A 16,735-nucleotide genomic window follows, 5' to 3' on the forward strand; every position below is an offset into this window, starting at 1 on the left:
GCTCTCCTCTCTCTTCTGAGCTTGCTTCTGTTCCTGGTCAGTTGGGAGATTGGATGGACATTTGCCTCCTCACTGGATCCTTTTGCAGGAGGTGGGGGCTGCATGAGAGCCCCACAGGGAGAATACTGGTATGGGCTTGCCTAGAGTGAGGGGCCTCCCTCTCGAGACTCTAGGACACAATTTCTACAGAGATGAGATGCCTCCCTCCAGTACAGAAAGGCCCTTTGCACGAGGCCTTCACACATGTCAGGTGGGGGCTCACAGATGCAAGTGAGGTCAGCCTGGTGGTTGGTATGCTGGGGGCTGTCCACCTGAAAGGCTGGACCAGGGAGTGTAACCCCGTGATAAGTGCATGTCTTCTTCTGGACTCATAAATACTTTTTATTTGTAAGTAATTTCAGACTTCCAGAACAGTTGCAGAAGTTCTGTAAGAATTCGTGTGTGTCTTCCCGCATTTTACCACATGTGTATAGCTTTGCCTGCCCTTAAAACTTTTTATTTCTGAAACTGGAAGGTAAATTGCAGGCATTGGGCCCTTTGACCTCTAAATACTTCAGTGTTGTTTCCTAAAAATAACAATGTAATGTTCCTAAAAATAAGGACATTCTCTTAGATAACTGCAGCACAGTTGTCAAAATCAGGAAATTAACTTTGTCGCAATACTGTTATCTAATCTTCATGCCTCGTTCAGCTTTGCCAGTTGCCCTATTAATGTCCTTTATAGCACAGGGAAGCATTTCTGGTCCAGGTTCCAGTCGAGGGTCCTACAGTCACTTAGTGCTGTGTCTCGTTAGCCTCTGTTAATCTGGAGCATTCCTCTGCGGGTTTGCTGCCATTTCCCCTGGTCAGTGTCAGGTCATGGAACGTCACTGAGGGGCGTGTCCTCACTGCATCTCCTCAGGGTGTATGTGGTGGCCATTTGTCCGTCCACGGCCAGGTCGGGTCTGCAGGTCCGTCGGTCACAAAGCTGCTATTCCCTAAATTGTGATCAGCGTGTGTCCTTTGCAGCTCTGCACATGTCCTGCTTCTCCTCAGATCCGACTGGTGGCTTCAGCATCTGAGGATGCCCGCCCAGACTGGTGGCTGCAGGGTGGGTTCCTGACTCCGTCACTCCCTCTTCATTTGTTAGTGGAGTTTCTGCTGGAAAGAAGTGCTTCACCTTCCCATCTGTGTATCTGTCTATCTATTTTTAAGTCTCCACTCATGGATCCTTGGTTGAGTCTCTGGGCTCTAATCGGTCACCATCTTATCCGCTTGTCCCACTTTGCCCCTCTGGCTGGTTCCCGAGTCCTCTGACGTGACCTCTTCACTTGATGAGGACTTTCTGACTCAGCCGGATGGTCCCAGCTCGTCTTGTCCTTCCCCGGTCTAGTCTGGAATTGGCTGTCTCTCCAGGAAGCCCTCGTTCTGTTTATTGGAGTGTGGTAGTTAGAAAACAAGATCAGTCTGCCTCCCCTGCCCCAGCCTTCTGCCTGTTTTGGCTCACTATTGCTTGTTTTAAACAGTCAAACCGGGTACTCTGCAGAACTCTCTGGAATTGCACCCATGTGTGTGAGGACTGGCAAGGATTGTCGAAGTCAGTGTTTCTGTTAATGTAAGATTTTCCCTATTTTAGCTTTATTATTTCATCTTTTTAGTATAAGTTGTCTTAAAAGAAGTGCTCAGTGTGTTTAGCAGTTTCCCATAATCAGCCCTTCCACATCCTTCTTCCTTTCCTCACCCGTAAGCTGGAAATGGCGCTAAGCTGGTGCATTACTTTGGGACAGTGTGTGAGTCAGCCTCACAGCATGGACGCACCTTCAGCAGCGCACTGACCTTGTTCTTTGCTTATGGATATGCCCTGAGCTGGGCTGCTCCTGTTGTTGTCACCTCCCAGGGAAGAAGCAGAAGTCACAATTTCTGCGCCTACAGAGGGGAGCGCCGTTGTGGCCCCCTCACCTCATTGCGTAGTTGCTAGTGTACCTTTCAGTATTGGGGGAAGGCAAGGGGTGTCTGGGCTGGGATCGGACACACGTAGTCTACTCAGTGTGGTGGATGTGGACACAGCCCTTTGTGACAGTGTCCAGGGAGCCAGAAATGGTTTGCCCACTTTGTTCTTCAGATCTCACTCCTTCCTCTGCCTGTTAGTGCTGTCTTCCCTGTAGGAGGGGTGCTTAAGCCGGTACAGTAGAAAGTTTGAGATTCCAGCTCATCTCTTGTCACTAATATTTTAAGTTACTGTGGTCATGATCTCAGAAGATTCTATTCTCTTCCATCTTGCTGCACCACAAGCAGGAGCCGTGAGCAGAGTCACAGGTTGGTGACAAAGTGCATTTTACTCTCCCTCCTGTGACCACAGAGGACTCGTATCTCAGCTTGGCTCGCCTGTCCCTGCTGCCCAGTCACCTCATTCTAGCATGTGACGGACAAAGCCGTGCTTCCTCGTGATGAGGACATGTAGTGTCCTCGAAGCCATGTGTTCGTGGGGCTGTCAGCATGACCCATGCAGTGTTTACAGTCCATACTCATGCATTCTTTTTCTACATTTTGTGGAACTAAAACATAAAGTATTTTTTTCAGCCCGTTAATAGAGTTCCTCTATGTTAAAGCAGTGTTTTTCAGATTATTTTTAAGCCCTGAAATGCTTTTAAAAAATGAAGTATTGTAGAGAACCTCATTCTATAAAGCCAGTCAACCTGGAGGAGCTGCTTCATCCAGAACTGGGTCTGGTCCCCAAGCCCCCATCGGTCTCCTGCCACTGCCGCTTGTCTGAAAACGTGCTCCAAGACCCCCTGGGCCTTTGCTCCTCCCCATCCTCCCCTTCCTCGCCCTTGGGTACCTCGATAGTTCCCTGGGCCGTGGCTTCAAGGACTTCTTTCCTCTCAGTTGGAGGGCGGCTGAGTGAGGAGGCAGGTGATGGGGAAAGGGTCCTGGTGGTGGTGGACTGTGGTCACTGTTACGTGGTCCTGCTTTAGAGGTAGACATGTCCAGAGACCATGCGACTGACTTCTCGTTGTAGATAAGAGAAGAGGGTCTCAGGAAACTTGACGCAGCCCCATCCCAGGGATTGGCAGGGAGGCCTCTTCCTTCGCAGCACTGCTCGTGTTCAGAGGCAGGGGCTGGGTGTGCGAGGCACTCCAGGCCCTGCTGCTGAGGTGGTGGGTTCTCCTGCCTGTGGGGGCGTGATTCATGCTGCCATCTGTACAGCTTAGCGTTTCATTGTGAATAAAACAAATGATCTGTGAGGTATTTTCAGCTTTCCCTGTGCAATTTAGGACAAGTAAGAAATGGCTATCACTGTGTGGCATGCTATGACTTTGGTAATCAGATTTGTGAACTGTCACCTACCTTTAAAAACACTTGAATGTGTTTCTTTTCCTTTCTTGTCCCCTTTTGACTTTTTTTTTTTTTAGCTTGCTTGCCTTTTGTTTTAGCAGCTGCAGTATCTCGGAAGAAAAAACGAAGAATGGGAACCTATAGCCTGGTTCCTAAGAAAAAGACCAAAGTATTAAAACAGAGGACGGTGATTGAGATGTTTAAGAGCATAACTCATTCCACTGTGGGTTCCAAGGTAAGAGGGACGCTTGTGTCATTTGTAGGTGTGCTTGGAAATAAAGAGTCTGTATCCAGGAACTCTTTGGCCAAAAGAGCACCATGTGAGGTTGCCGGTCATTTGGGTGACCTCGATCCCGTTTGAAGGAACCCAGGCCTAAAGTGCCTCTGCTCTAGGGTGCAGCCTCCTGTCCAGGTGGGTTGTTGGAGGCCTCCTCACCCCGCCCACTGCCTACTGGCACTCCCCCTGTGGCTGAGTCGCTGTGTCTAGTCCCGCAGGCCACGCCCTGGTGACGTTAGCAGGTTGTTCCTCATGCTGGGGTTCTGCATGATGGACGTACCCCTGCCATGTTCCAGGGCGAGAAGGACCTGGGCGACAGTGCCCTTCATGTGAACGGGGAGAGCTTGGAGATGGACTCGGAGGAGGAAGACTCGGAGGAACTTGATGAGGATGAAGATCAGGGAGCTGAGCAGGCTGCTGTGTTTCCCACGGAGGACAGCAGGACTTCCAAAGAGAGTGTGTTGACAGCTGACCACGCCCAGAAGGTAGGCCTTTCTCACCTCCTTGGGTGAAGAGTGTTGCAGTGTGGACCGTCGGTGCGCAGTCTGGGCACTTCTAGGCTTTAATAAAGCCCCTACCTACTTCTGACTTGGATTTTTGTATTTTATTTCTCTTGAATTCTAGATTAGTTTATTTTGAATGTACAGCATTCGTTGAAGTTAACATCTTGAGCTTTTTTTAAGCTCTAGACTGATGAGAATCAATCGATGGCTGGCTGTGTGCCAGTCATGCTGCTCGTCCTCGGCCTGTGGGACGTACCTTGTTCTGTCCTGGGCACTCTCCTCAGGGGCAGGTCTCTTCCTCCTATAGGCAAGGAGCTGACCCTGGGGAAGCCTCTGTCCTCCTGGCTGGAGCAAGCACCCAGGCCTGCTGACTGGGCCTGTGGATGTGCAGTCTGTCGAGGCCTGGTGTATCCTGGATGGGGGCCGCTGAATACTTGATCCATGTCTGCCTGAGAACCAGCTCTGGGAGGTGGCAGTGCGGTGGCCTCTGCTGGCCAGGCACTGTCTGAAGGTGGTCCCAGGGCGTAGTACTGGGCTGGGGTCTCCAGGGCACGGGGTACAGGCCTGAGTAGAATGATGCTGATGTCTGGGCCTGTCTTGATGCTCTTTCAGTTCTGAGGGGGATAAATAGATGGGGAGTTGAGAATCATGCTGATATGGATACGTAGTTGCTGTTTTACTATTCGTAGCCTATATAGCAGACTTTTTTGAGAAAATTTTTATTATATCTAATGAGTTATTCTAAAACTAAGAGCAGGCAGAGAAGTTCCAGGTGAGTTGGTTAAATAGTGACTTGTTTGAAATGCATAATTTTGTTGATAAGCATTTTACACTTTGAGTCAGCTCTGTGCTCTGTAGGTATGGCCTTGGCATGTGTAAAGCATTTTCCTTCAACTTTCAGAGTTTGGGGATGTCTTTTCTTGTGTTGCTTAAATTTCACATTCATTTTTAGGCAATTAATGCCTCCTCTACTTATTTAGCAGGTTTCGGGGCAAATTTTAAAATATTGTCCCCAGCTCTTATGGTAATTGTTCAAAAGTAAATTGGTGGAAAATGCTAATATTAGAGATGTAAAGGGAATTAAAAATTCATTTATTTTAAATATCATTTATTAGTTTTTTTCCCTTTCCTATAGAGAAGTATAAGGAAGGCAGCCCTCAGGGTCCTGACTCTCGTGGTGGCTTTTAAACGGTGGCTACAGTAGGCTTGGTGCCCTCACATCCTGTGACCAGGAGGAGTCTCATTCTCACCACGCCCCGCTGCCTCTTGTAGCTTTGCCCACGGCCGCAAACCTGCTGCCAGGCCTCCCTGTCTTTTTACGGGATGCGCGCTCCACTCCACGTGTTACTGTCCTCTGTTGTTTCCCGCAATACGTGGGGGCCTTCAGTGTCATGCTTCGTGGAGTGTGATTGTGGTCATGCATGTGATCTGCATTTAGAAGGTAGACTTCGGTGCTGGCAGGTCACCCGTGGGCTCTGCCTCCTCCTGTGGGAGCTGAGATGGCTTTCTCGCCTCTCCTGCAGTCTGCGCTCCTGGAACTCCAGTGTTTAACTGATGTTCTGAATGGAGCTGAGCAGCTTCTCACGTGTTCACTGGCTGTCAGTATTTGTTGTTCTTTGAGCGACCTGCTAAACATCCTCTGTCCGTTTTTCTCCTGGCTTGTGCATCTGTTAAGAAGGTGGTCTTTGGAGCTTTGTGTGAACGTTGAGTTGCTCTCGTGTGAGCTTTGGTTACCTCCCCAGCCTCGCCCGTGATGTCAGAACCCATGGGGACTAGTCTGTTTCTTGATGATTTCTGCATTCTCTGTTCTAATTATGGTAAACAGACCTTTCTTAGTAGTGATTTTGAATAAATTGATGTAAGCCATGTTCTAATACTTCACTGATTTCTTCTTTATGTATAGATATTTGATTCATATAGAATTTATTTTGTGGTAAAACATGAGGTAGATACATTCAAAATGGGTGAATTTTATGATATATAAATTATATCTCAATGAAGCTTTTTAAACGAAATGTAAGATCAGGGTACATGGCTTCCCTCAAAGTGGTTAGCCATATATGTCATCACCGTTTATTGACTGTTTCTTTCACCTACTGATTTATAATGTGACCTTTATTGTATACTGTGTGGCATACGGAGTTGAGTCTATTTCTGGGTTCTTTATTGTGATCAAAGATCTCTCATCTTCCAGAGAGAATCTAGACACTGCATAACTCTAAGCGATAGCACTGCATAACACCCTCAGCTCCTAGCCCGAGTCTGTAGCTGGGCCGGTGACCAGAATTGCGTCGTGTTGGGTCAGGGTCCGCTGCTTCCCCTGGCCTGCTGAGTGCCTGCCCACCCTGTGTGAGCTCACCCTGGCTCACTCACGTTTCAGCTCCGACTCGAGTATGTGGGCAGTTGTCCCTTCTCTTTCTGATTTCCTCGGCTTTTCAACTTCCACCTTACTCTTTGTACCTGTTCTACATGCGGTTAGCGAGGACCCCTTATAAAGTAACTTTATTCCTTCCTTTACAGTCACTTTACAGGAGTTTTGGAAGGAACTGGAGTTAATTAAGTTGTTAATGTGCCTATTTTAATTGGTAGTTTCATTGCTCAATCTTTTTAAAATAAAAAATTACCCACTAAAATTTAAAGATAACCTACGTTAAATAAAGCTGATTAAAGATATCAGAATCCTACAAAAAAGGCTATAGTGAATGGTGAAAATTTTGAGGCATTTCTAATATCAGTGATGAAAACAGGGAGGATTCACTGCTCTCTCCTAACAGAAGCACTGCAGCTCTGTCGTTCCAGCTGTGACGCTGGACCAGAAGGAAACATTAACATTTAAAAGGACAGGGGAGAAGAGTTTGCTGAGAATGTAATCATCCATCTAAAAGAATTGGAGAAAACCAGCTGAAAAAAAGCCAGCTGAAGAGCTGCCTCAGCTCGGAAGCTGACTTCAGGCAGGGCGGCGTGGCCTGTCTCCTCCTCGCTGCAGCAGCCAGTCTGGGTGAAAGGTGGCGACAGCAGCGGCAGAAGCATCAGTAAATGCCTGGGGATGTTTTTTAACTTTTCTAAGTAGCAAATATCAAGATATGCAAACATAAGGAAAACAGTGAATAGTCAGCACATGGCCAATCTTGTTTATTTGTACACGGATTGTCTTGAGCAGAGATTTCAGTGTGGATGTTTAAAAGATAAGTACTCTTTGAAAAATAAAACCATAGTATCACACGTAAACATTAGCTGTAATTCTTTAATATCACTGGAGTATTGTGCAATAAATTTAACCAGAAATGTCTGAGAGGAAAACTGTAAAACTTTGCTGAAAGAGGTTAAAAAAAGACAGAAGTTCATGGAAAGACCCATTATTTGTCTGAATGAGAAGATCTCTTATTTTATTCCCCCCGTGTTATCCGTAATTCAGAACAGTCCTCCTCAGAATCCTGACAGGACTTTCTGTGTGGAGCAGCTGACAGGGGGCTTGTTCACAGCGAGAGCAGGGAGGGAGGACCGCAGTGCTAGTCCTGGAGTGTGAGTGCAGCGGGTGTGTGCAGGAACAGGAAAGCAGTGGGAGTGGAATAGGGACCCGCGCACACCCGTTTGGACAAAGATGGGGTTTATTGTAAGAAAGGGGTTTTCAGTTAGTAGTCAGGGGATCATGAACTTTTCAATTGATGTTATTGGGACAACTGACTGATCTTTTGGGGGAAAATAGAGGTCAACTCTTGCATCACAGTGTCTAACAAGTGAAAACTGCATTCTGGAGTTAGATGGGATGATGGTTGTACAAATCTGAGGTACTAAAAACCACTGGAGTGTGTACTCTAAATGGATGAGTTTTAGGGTAGATAAATTATATCTCAGTAAAACTGTTATTTAAAAAAGTAAATTCCAGAAGATTTAAAGTGTCAACACAAAAGATTTAACTGTGGAAGAAAATGATGGAAATTATTTCTCAAATCTCAAATGAAGAAGGCCTTCCAGTGCAGGACACAAACCCAGAAGCCACGAAGGGAAAGATGGACACATTTGACTTGTCCAGATGAAAATCTCACAGTTTTATGTGAGAAGAAATACCAGAAGCAAAGCTTAAAGAACTTGATTGGGAAAATATTTATAACAGTTAACAGACGAAGAATTACTATCCTGTATGTGTGTAGATTCTTCTACAGATTAATAAGAAGCACAGATCTACTAGAAATATGGACTGAGGATATGGTCAAGGCAGACGTAGTGGAAGAAGTAGAGAAGTGCGCTGAAGTTATGGAGCACACGGTTCCTCATGTACGTGGGGAATGAAGACCCAGGCACGCACGCGGCACCTTTGGAAGGCTGGTCGTGCTTTTGTGGGCGTGCTGGGGGCAGCATTCCTGGAACTCCACGTCTAGAGAATCCTATACAGAGAGTAGCGTGTCTCTCCGTTGTCCCGGAGAGTCTTGGCTTGTCTAGGGGGAAGTGCAGGGGGTGTTCATCGGCCATGGAAGAAGTTACTGTGTGCAGCCTCACAGTGTGGATGACCACATCCCTGCCTCAAGGAGTGGTGGGAAAGGGCAAATGGCACTCACGTATGTTTTAGGATCTTTTGCAGTGGAAATGTCTTCATGTGTCACCTGCATGGATAGAAAAGATAAATACAAAAGAAAAAATAAGGTACTTCTGTTGTTCATATGGAAAGAATTCCAAAAAGTACTTTTGATTGGCAGAGAATAACATTCATAGAAGTGTGTTGGTGTCCTGCCGTCTGTACAGACAGAAGCATGCTCTCGCGTCCAGGCAGACACTGGCTGGAAGCACCATGAGCAGCAGCCATAGGATGGCCCTGGGGCTGGCGGGGGGTGGGTAGGGGGGTGGGTAGGGTTTGCATTTTATATTATTTTGTGGGCTCGGAAAATCTTTTTATTGTGTGTGTTTTGTTACTTTTTAATTGCATTCTACCACATGTAAAATGCATCAAGTGCACTAAATCTTGAGCATACAATTGACGACCTCTTAGACTCCAGAGGAGCTGCCTCCCAGATCACTTATAGATCAGTAGTGCAGATCTGTATGTCCAGGCAGTATAGAAATACAGCAGAGGAGCAGCCGCCTGGGATGGGGGCTCTCGAGGGGAGCAGAAGGGGCCTACAGCGGGTGCTAGAGACAGCGTCCAGCGTATGCACATGCATCTCCAGCGTTCACTGCCAGTGTGTTTGGTAAAATGTATTTTTGATTGAATCACCTGCCACTGAAGGGTCTCATTAGTTTTTGTTTTCTTTTTGGCTTGTTGTGCGGCTCGTCAGTTGGATGGCGAGTCTGAAGAGGAGCAGGAGTCGGCCGGCACCGGGGAGGAAGAGGAGGATGGAGACGAGTCTGATCTGGTAAGCCCAGCGCTGCATTCTACTTCATTGTTTGATAACAAAGGAAATAGAGGAGACGCCGTGGACCGACTAGTACCTCACTCAGCTGTCATTCATTGCGAGATAGTGTGTGTTTGGAAGCCAGGGCCATGACTATGGCCAGGCAGATCTGGTCCTGGCCCTTGGAAAGGAGCATGAGGGACACCTGTGCAGAGAGCCGAGGACGATGGGGCCGGGCTGGGCAGGGCAGGCGAAGAGGCTGTCGCAGTGGGTGATGGGGACTCAAGTCGAGGGGGGGCCATTGCCTGCCGTGTGTGGTTGGATGGGACAGGAGCTGGTGACAGGGACGGCAGTCATGATTCTGTCCCTGTGATTGATGTGCAAGGGAAGGAAGGAATTGAGGTGTCTGAGGTAGAACTGGCAGGACCTTTGGTGGGCTGGACATCACATGGAGGTGAGGGACAGGAGTGAGCACAAGGCTATTATCACTAGTGGGCAGCCAGGTGGAGGTGTCATGGAGGCAGAGGCCAGAGGCCAGGGCCGGGGGTCCAGGCCAGGGAATGGGAGAAATGGCTGAAGAGCACAAGGCTCCAGGATGGAGCCTGTGGAAATGCCCCACAGGTAAAGCATTAAGTAGAGAAGGATGAGTAGGCTCTGAGACTGGAAAGGGGGTGTTCGTGCTGTGGGAAGAAAGCTCAGAGAGTCAGGGGCCACGTGAACTGAGAAACTCTGTTAAGAGGGAGGAAGTGGTCTATGGCGTCAGCTTGCCGTGTGGGCCAAAAACGGGACTGTTGGGTTTGGTAGTAGACTGTCACTTCTTTGGGACAGTGGAATGCAGTGACAGTGAGGTTTGGGTGCAGGGCTTACAGAAGTTCCACCTGAATTTTTGCTGTAAAGGGGAGCACAGGGGGCCGGCCCCATGGCTGAGTGGTTAAGTTCGTGTGCTCTGCTTTGGCGGCCCAGGGTTTTGACGGTTCAAATCCTGGGCGCGGACATGGCACCACTCATCAGGCCATGCTGAGGTGGCATCCCACATGCCACAACTGGAAGGACCCGCAACTAAAAATACACAACTCTGTACCAGGGAGCTTTTGGGAGAAAAAGGAAAAATAAAATCTTAAAAAGAAAGGGGGTAGCACAGGACTGAGGCAGGTGGAGTGGAGTGCAGGCTGCAGTGGGCTGTTTCCTTGGAGGGAGCCTGATGCTCACTGCTGGACGACCGCCAGAGCCGCCTGCCCTGCCAGATGACTACAGGCTGACCGAGTGCCCAACGCGAGGGCTCGTCCCAGGCGGTCGGGAAGGCCAGTGCCTGCGCTGGTGCCTCTTTCTGTGTGGTGAACACATTCTTTTAACTTTGTGTTTATATCCATCGTAAGCAGGAGTCCTGAGATCCTTGTGTTAGACTAATTGGAAGGGGCTGGTGGCCCATGCTGTGTGTCTGTAATGTGTGGCAGTCAGACACCTTTCTACGCCTAGACTTTAGAAACAGATGCTTAAAAAATCTTGAAATGTTATAAATTGATTACAACCTCTTTCATTGTCCTTCACATAGATAATTAATATGACGTAGATTCTGAAGCAAATTGAGCCATTAGTTCTTCCTTTTCTCATGAGCAAAACGAATGGATGCATCTGATTAGGAGTGGATTCTCTCCCCACTGAGCTTATTTATTTAGTCCCGAGTAGAACTTTCTCATTTATTCTTTCTTGTGCCAAACTCCAATAAGATATATAAGTTCCTTTTTAGTTTTCTTGCCCCTTTTTTGGCGTGTAAAGTAACTGAGCTTAGAGTGATGTTTAGGAAAAAGCATGGCTATCTTTAAGAATGTGACTGAGAAAAATGTCTAAAAGTAAATTAATCTTCTAGTGGAAGAAACAGGATATAGTAGGTATTTTACTTTGCAAGAAAAGAAAGCTCGTAGTCCTTGTTGCTTTCTGGAGCCCCTGTGCTTTGCTTTTCTGTCCCTGCCCTTGGTCCTCAGAGCTCTGAGTCCAGCATCAAGAAGAAGTTCCTCAAGAGGAAGGGGAAGCCTGACAGCCCCTGGGTCAAGCCGGCGAGGAAGAGGCGGCGGAGGAGCAAGAAGAAGCAAGGCAGTGGGCCAGGTACACGTGATGCGCACACGCGGGCCCGGGTGCCCTGTGGTTGTGGGCTGATAGGACTCCGTTTGAAAAGAGGGCTCCGCTGTGTAAGCACCCCGGAGAGGGGCCGGCCCGGTGGTGCAGCGGTTAATTCTGCACGTTCCACTTCTCGGTGGCCCTGGGTTCGCCGGTTCAGATCCCGAGTGTGGACATGGCACCGCTTGGCAAGCCATGCTCTGGTAGGTGTCCCACGTGTAAAGTGGAGGAAGATGGGCACAGATGTTAGCTCAGGGCCAGTCTTCCTCAAAAAAAATAAAAGTATAATAAAAAAGAAAAAAAGCTTGGAGAATGTGTGGAATGGCTTTGTTGGAGATGCTCAGGTTACCCTGAAGGGCTTTGCTTCTGCCACACCTGTGGTGCTGGCCTCATTGCTCTTTGCTGAGGGGTCGTTCATCGCTCCTCGTTTGGCTGGGCCTCTGCGGCCTGCATGGATGTTTCCTCGTGGCTGTAGCTGCCCTCAGTGTCCTGTGTGGGCAGTCTCCTCGGTCCAGGTGGTACCTTTCGGCACTTCGGTCCGTTTCCCCTGTCCTAGAAGTAGTTTTGTAAAGGGGATGCAGGGAGGGAAGTGACTGTCAAACCCAGAAGGTGAGCAGGCTTGGTGGGCAGGGGTCGCTTTTACAGCTTTGTTGCAGAAGACTTGGTGTGTGATAAACTGTATGTAATTCAGGCATATGGTTGGTGAGTTTTAACCCATGTGTGACTGTGAGACTTCCACCACAGTCAGTTGTGAATGCCCCAGCACCGGCAGGGTCCTGTCCCCCCCCACCCCTTGGTGAGCTACCCTCGCCCCAGCCCTCCTCCCTCCCCAGGCACGTCTGCACCGCGCTCTGCCTCTGCACCTTGTTAGCACTCGTAGAACTTCATAGGAATGGGTCACTGGATAGGTGCCCTCTCTCTGCCTGCTTCTTTGCGCAGAGCTGTTGGAGAGCCATCTGCATTGTAGTGCGTAGTGCGTGTGGATAGTTGGCCTCAGCGTGTGCAGGATGTGACTGTCCGTGGTTTGTTTATCCTTTGCCTGTCGATGGACATTGGCCTCTTTTCAGTTTTTGGTTATTACAGATGAAACTGCTATGAATGTCTGTGTACAAGTCTTTATTGAATGGATGGTAAGTATTTAGGAGTGGAATGGCTGAGTTGCATGCTGCATGTCTGACTTCTTAGGAAACTGCCAAACTGTTTTCCAAAATACTTGTCCTCTTAACATTCCCATACAGCACATAAGTGCTCCAGTCCCTCTGTGTCCTTGCTGACACTTGTGGTCAGTCTCTGGAGTTTCAGCACTGCTGGGGGTGTGTAGTGGTGTCTGCTGTAAGTTCACTTTGAGCTTCCCTAACGAGGAATGAGATTGCACATCTCAGCTCTTGTATAGCTTCCTTAAAGTGTTTGTATCTTTTTCTCATTTTTAAGTCTGATTGTAAGTCTTCTCATTGAGTTACAAGAATTCTTTCAATATCCCTAGATGTAGGTCTTTTGTCAGATACATGTTTTGCAAATGTGTGCACCTAGTAAAAGTTTTAAAAATTTTGTTGAAGTCAATGAATTATTTTAAAATTCACGCTTTTGGGGGGGGCGGGGCGCGGCAGCCTAGTGACGTACCAGTTAAATTCTTGCTTTCCACTTTGGCAGCCCAGAGTTTGCCAGTTTGGATCCTGGGTGTGGACCTACACACTGCTTATCGAGCCATGCTGTGGCAGGCGTGCCACATAGAAAGTAGAGGAAGATGGGCACGGATGTTAGCTCAGGGCCAGTCTTCATCAGCAAAAAGAGGAGGATTGGTGGTAGATGTTAGCTCAGGGATAATCTTCCTCAAAAAAAACAAAAATCATGCTTTTTGTGATCTCAGAAATCTTTAACTCAGGCCATGAAGATTCTGTCCTGGTTTTCTTCATGAAGTTTTACAGTTTTGGCACTTACCCATGGGTCTCTGATCCATTTCCAGTTAGTTTTTGTGTTAGGTGGGGTCAGGCTTGCCTTTTCAGGTGTGAATAGCCAGTTGATCTGTGCTATTGGTTGAACTGACTTTTCTTCTCCATTTCGCCCTTCAAACCTTTATCGATACTCAGTGTGTGGGCTGTTTCTGGACTTTCTAGTCTGTCTCCTTTATTTGTTTATCCTTACACCAGCACCACAAAGCTGCAGGCCTTTGTTCGTTTTTCACAATTAGTTTAGCTGTTCTTCTCGATTCCGCTGATATAGAAGTAGGTTTGCTAGATGGATGTCGGGGAGGCAAAGCTGTCCCCTGAATTGTGGAGGGCTGCAGGAGGCCTGTGTGTGAGTCGCAGTTTCAGACTGGAGGTGGGTGGCAGGTGGGGCTCGCTGACTCTCCAGGTGCACGGGAGCTCCTGTGAACTTCGTCTCCATCTCCTTCACTTAGGTTTCCTTTTCTCTTTACCTCGATGCTCACCTGAGATCAGAATACTTGATGTAGCTTTTATTGTTGGCTCACAAAAGCATTTGTAGATCCAAGACTAAGTTGTTTTGGGGTAGAGGTTTCATCTTTGCCTTCTTGTGCATAATGTGTAAAATGTGTGCTTAAATATTTATCCACAGAGGGGTGTGAATTTTATTTTTTTTCTGTAGTGTTTAAAATTGCACAAAGATCTCTCGTGTTCTTCAAATTGGTGGTGATGATTTCTTACAGCTGGTTGGCTCCTTTCTGTCTGTCTAAGATCTAGGTGCAGAATATGGTATGAATTCAAAGACTTTGGATACCATGAGTTTCTGTATTATGGCTTACTTATTTCCGATCATTGAAATAATATCAATGACTAGTATTTAGAAGCTTGGCTATGAAATATGGGCATTTGTGCTTTGCTGGTGTTGGATGTTATCCCATGTATATGCACACTTTTCACAGGCATCCTCAGTAAAATGCCCTTACAATAATAGATGCCCAGGTGGGCCCTCCTGGGACGTGTGGACAGGCTGGCCTCGGGCTCAGTAGGCCTGAGTCTTGCAGCCCCCACTACACAGCTCCTTTTTTGCACACACGCCTTCTCTTTGGCATGTGCAGATTGTGTTGCTCTCTGGTGAGTGATGCACCTGGTAACCCACCTGTGTCCGACGGGTGGCGCCTCCTTGCAGTGCTACGTCCTTTCCCTGTGAAGCCTGAATCCCCGGTGCCTGTGAGGTTGGGCAGATTTCCTAGCAACAATGCACGTGTCTTAAGCAACTTTACATCAGGTGGTCTTTCAAACCTGCAGGTCAGACTTTTCTGTTTTATTTTTAAAGTAATATTCGCAGAACATAACACATACCAAGTTTTTATCCATTTCCTTGATTATTTGATCAGCTTTTGTCTAGCTGTGTAGTTACAGAGAAGGATGTTTTCACATCTAAGTACCTTTGTTTCTCTTGACACACTCCTCCTTCCTCCCGTGAATATTACATAGAAATGGGGGAATTAGCAAAATGATGCACAGGAAAGAAAATGATGGTGAAGTTGTAGCGACCTGGATGACAGTGACCTTTTAGTTTGCTGTTGGAATGAGTTGATCAGCATTCCCCGTGGGCCCGGCCCCCATGCATCCTGCTGGGGAGGCCTGGCCCCTGGTGCAGAGTTTCACGTGCGTGCCCCTTGAATACAGGTTCTGAAGCATACACGTCGTCATCAGGAAGCACAGAGCAGACGGCGCCAGGAGACAGTACGGGGTACATGGAAGTTTCTCTGGATTCCCTGGATCTCCGTGTCAAGGGGACACTGCCCTCACAAGCAGAAGGTGAATGTGGGGCTGTGACCAGGCCAGGTGCCATCTTGCTCATTGTTTCCTTGGCGGCTCCTGCGTATCAGTGGGATGCCCCCTGGTGGGTGGTGATGGAAGGTTTGAGTAAATGCATCCCTGCAAGGTGGCCAAGTGGACTCGACACAAGGTGTGTGTGCCTGTCACCACAGAGTTCAAGTGAGGGAACCCTCAGGGATGAAGCAGCAGACCTATCCCCAAGGGTCAGATTGTTGGTGGTCGTGCATCATTCCCCATAAGTCAGACACGTTTTTATGTGGAATTCCTGGTAAAAAGACGTCCTTCTGTCCTGGCTGTGCTCCAGGAAGTACATAGGTGGCATGATTTTGAATAATGTGGCTTTTTAAATCTCTCTGGTTCTAATTATGATTGGTTGAAATATGTCTTCTGGTTAGTGTTGAGCTAACAGTGCTCAGATGCCTCTGTAATGGAATATAACGTGTAGTGCTGCTTTTAAACGAGCCTTTAAATCACAGATGCATCAGCAACTCCTGTGGGAAGACCCCTGGCCCTGGAACTCGGTGGGACCGTGGGCCACCTGCACTGTGCCGGAGCTTGTCAGCGTCACTCACACTTTGTTTCCACAGCGTTTCCTCTTCTTCAGCCATATGGAAACCTGTTATCAATGAAAAGTCACTAATAACTGACTATTTTGGAAAATCTATTTGAAACGTAATATGGGGAAAATGTGAAATCCTAAAGTTATTTACATTGTATGTGGATTTTGCAGCTGTTGGGTTGTGGACTACTATAGGAGTTTAGGAGTTTGACCAATCATTTTTTAAAGGACAAATAACTAGCTTCTTAGAGTTTTGAACACTAGAGAAATCTTTAGCTCAAGATGTAAATTGTAGGCTTGTCCATCAGAGAAACAACTGTTTTTATTCTGGCACCAAACAGAGGAGAAACCCCTCTCCATTATCAGAGTTCTCAGCGTAGAACCCTCATGTTTTTTTTCCAGATGGACCAGAACACTGTGTGTCTAAGTTTTCTAAACCTGCTTTTAGATTTGTTTCAGGAAGTTACAGAATTGGACATAAGCATAAAGTGGTGTTTCATTTTATCAGGTGCCTCCTCCCCTGTGCCCTGGTGTCAGAGGTGAGGAGGCAGCACAGCGCCCTCTGGACACTCATGGGCGCAGCAGGCTCTTGCCATGATTTGTTGTTTTAGCTGAGCCACAGGAGATTGAGGGAGATGGCGGGAGGTGGCGTCTAGGGGCCCGCCGCCTTCAGGTTTCGTACTCTGTCTGGTAAAAGTGAGGACCAAAGGTGGTGGTAAAGGGGTGGACAGAAAAGGACCCGAGAGAGTAACCGAAGGAGCGGCAAGGCGAGGGCCCCCTGGGAGCCGAGGCAGGCTCCTGAGATCCCAAGACCTCTTCTAAGGTGGCTTCCCCAAGGGTTTTTCCCTGTGATTGGTCACCACTTATGGATCAAT

At 47.7% G+C, this 16,735-nt stretch overlaps 1 protein-coding gene across 9 annotated transcripts in view; it reads left to right on the forward strand.

Moving 5' to 3' along the window:
* EHMT1 (euchromatic histone lysine methyltransferase 1) overlaps positions 1-16,735 on the forward strand; it is a 197,062-nt gene that overhangs the window by 121,293 nt on the left and 59,034 nt on the right. For 7 of the 9 annotated variants that reach the window (XM_046642654.1, XM_046642635.1, XM_046642605.1 and 4 more), the window contains 5 exons: positions 3,393-3,550; positions 3,889-4,077; positions 9,366-9,443; positions 11,405-11,525; positions 15,149-15,280. In XM_046642654.1, the coding sequence (XP_046498610.1) occupies positions 3,393-3,550; positions 3,889-4,077; positions 9,366-9,443; positions 11,405-11,525; positions 15,149-15,280 (678 nt within the window). The remainder of the gene's footprint in view (positions 1-3,392; positions 3,551-3,888; positions 4,078-9,365; positions 9,444-11,404; positions 11,526-15,148; positions 15,281-16,735) is intronic. The other 2 variants (XM_046642606.1, XM_046642615.1) reach the window with 2 other exon arrangements.

Source organism: Equus quagga, chromosome 1 (assembly GCF_021613505.1).
Source record: "Equus quagga isolate Etosha38 chromosome 1, UCLA_HA_Equagga_1.0, whole genome shotgun sequence".
Taxonomy (NCBI): domain Eukaryota; kingdom Metazoa; phylum Chordata; class Mammalia; order Perissodactyla; family Equidae; genus Equus; species Equus quagga.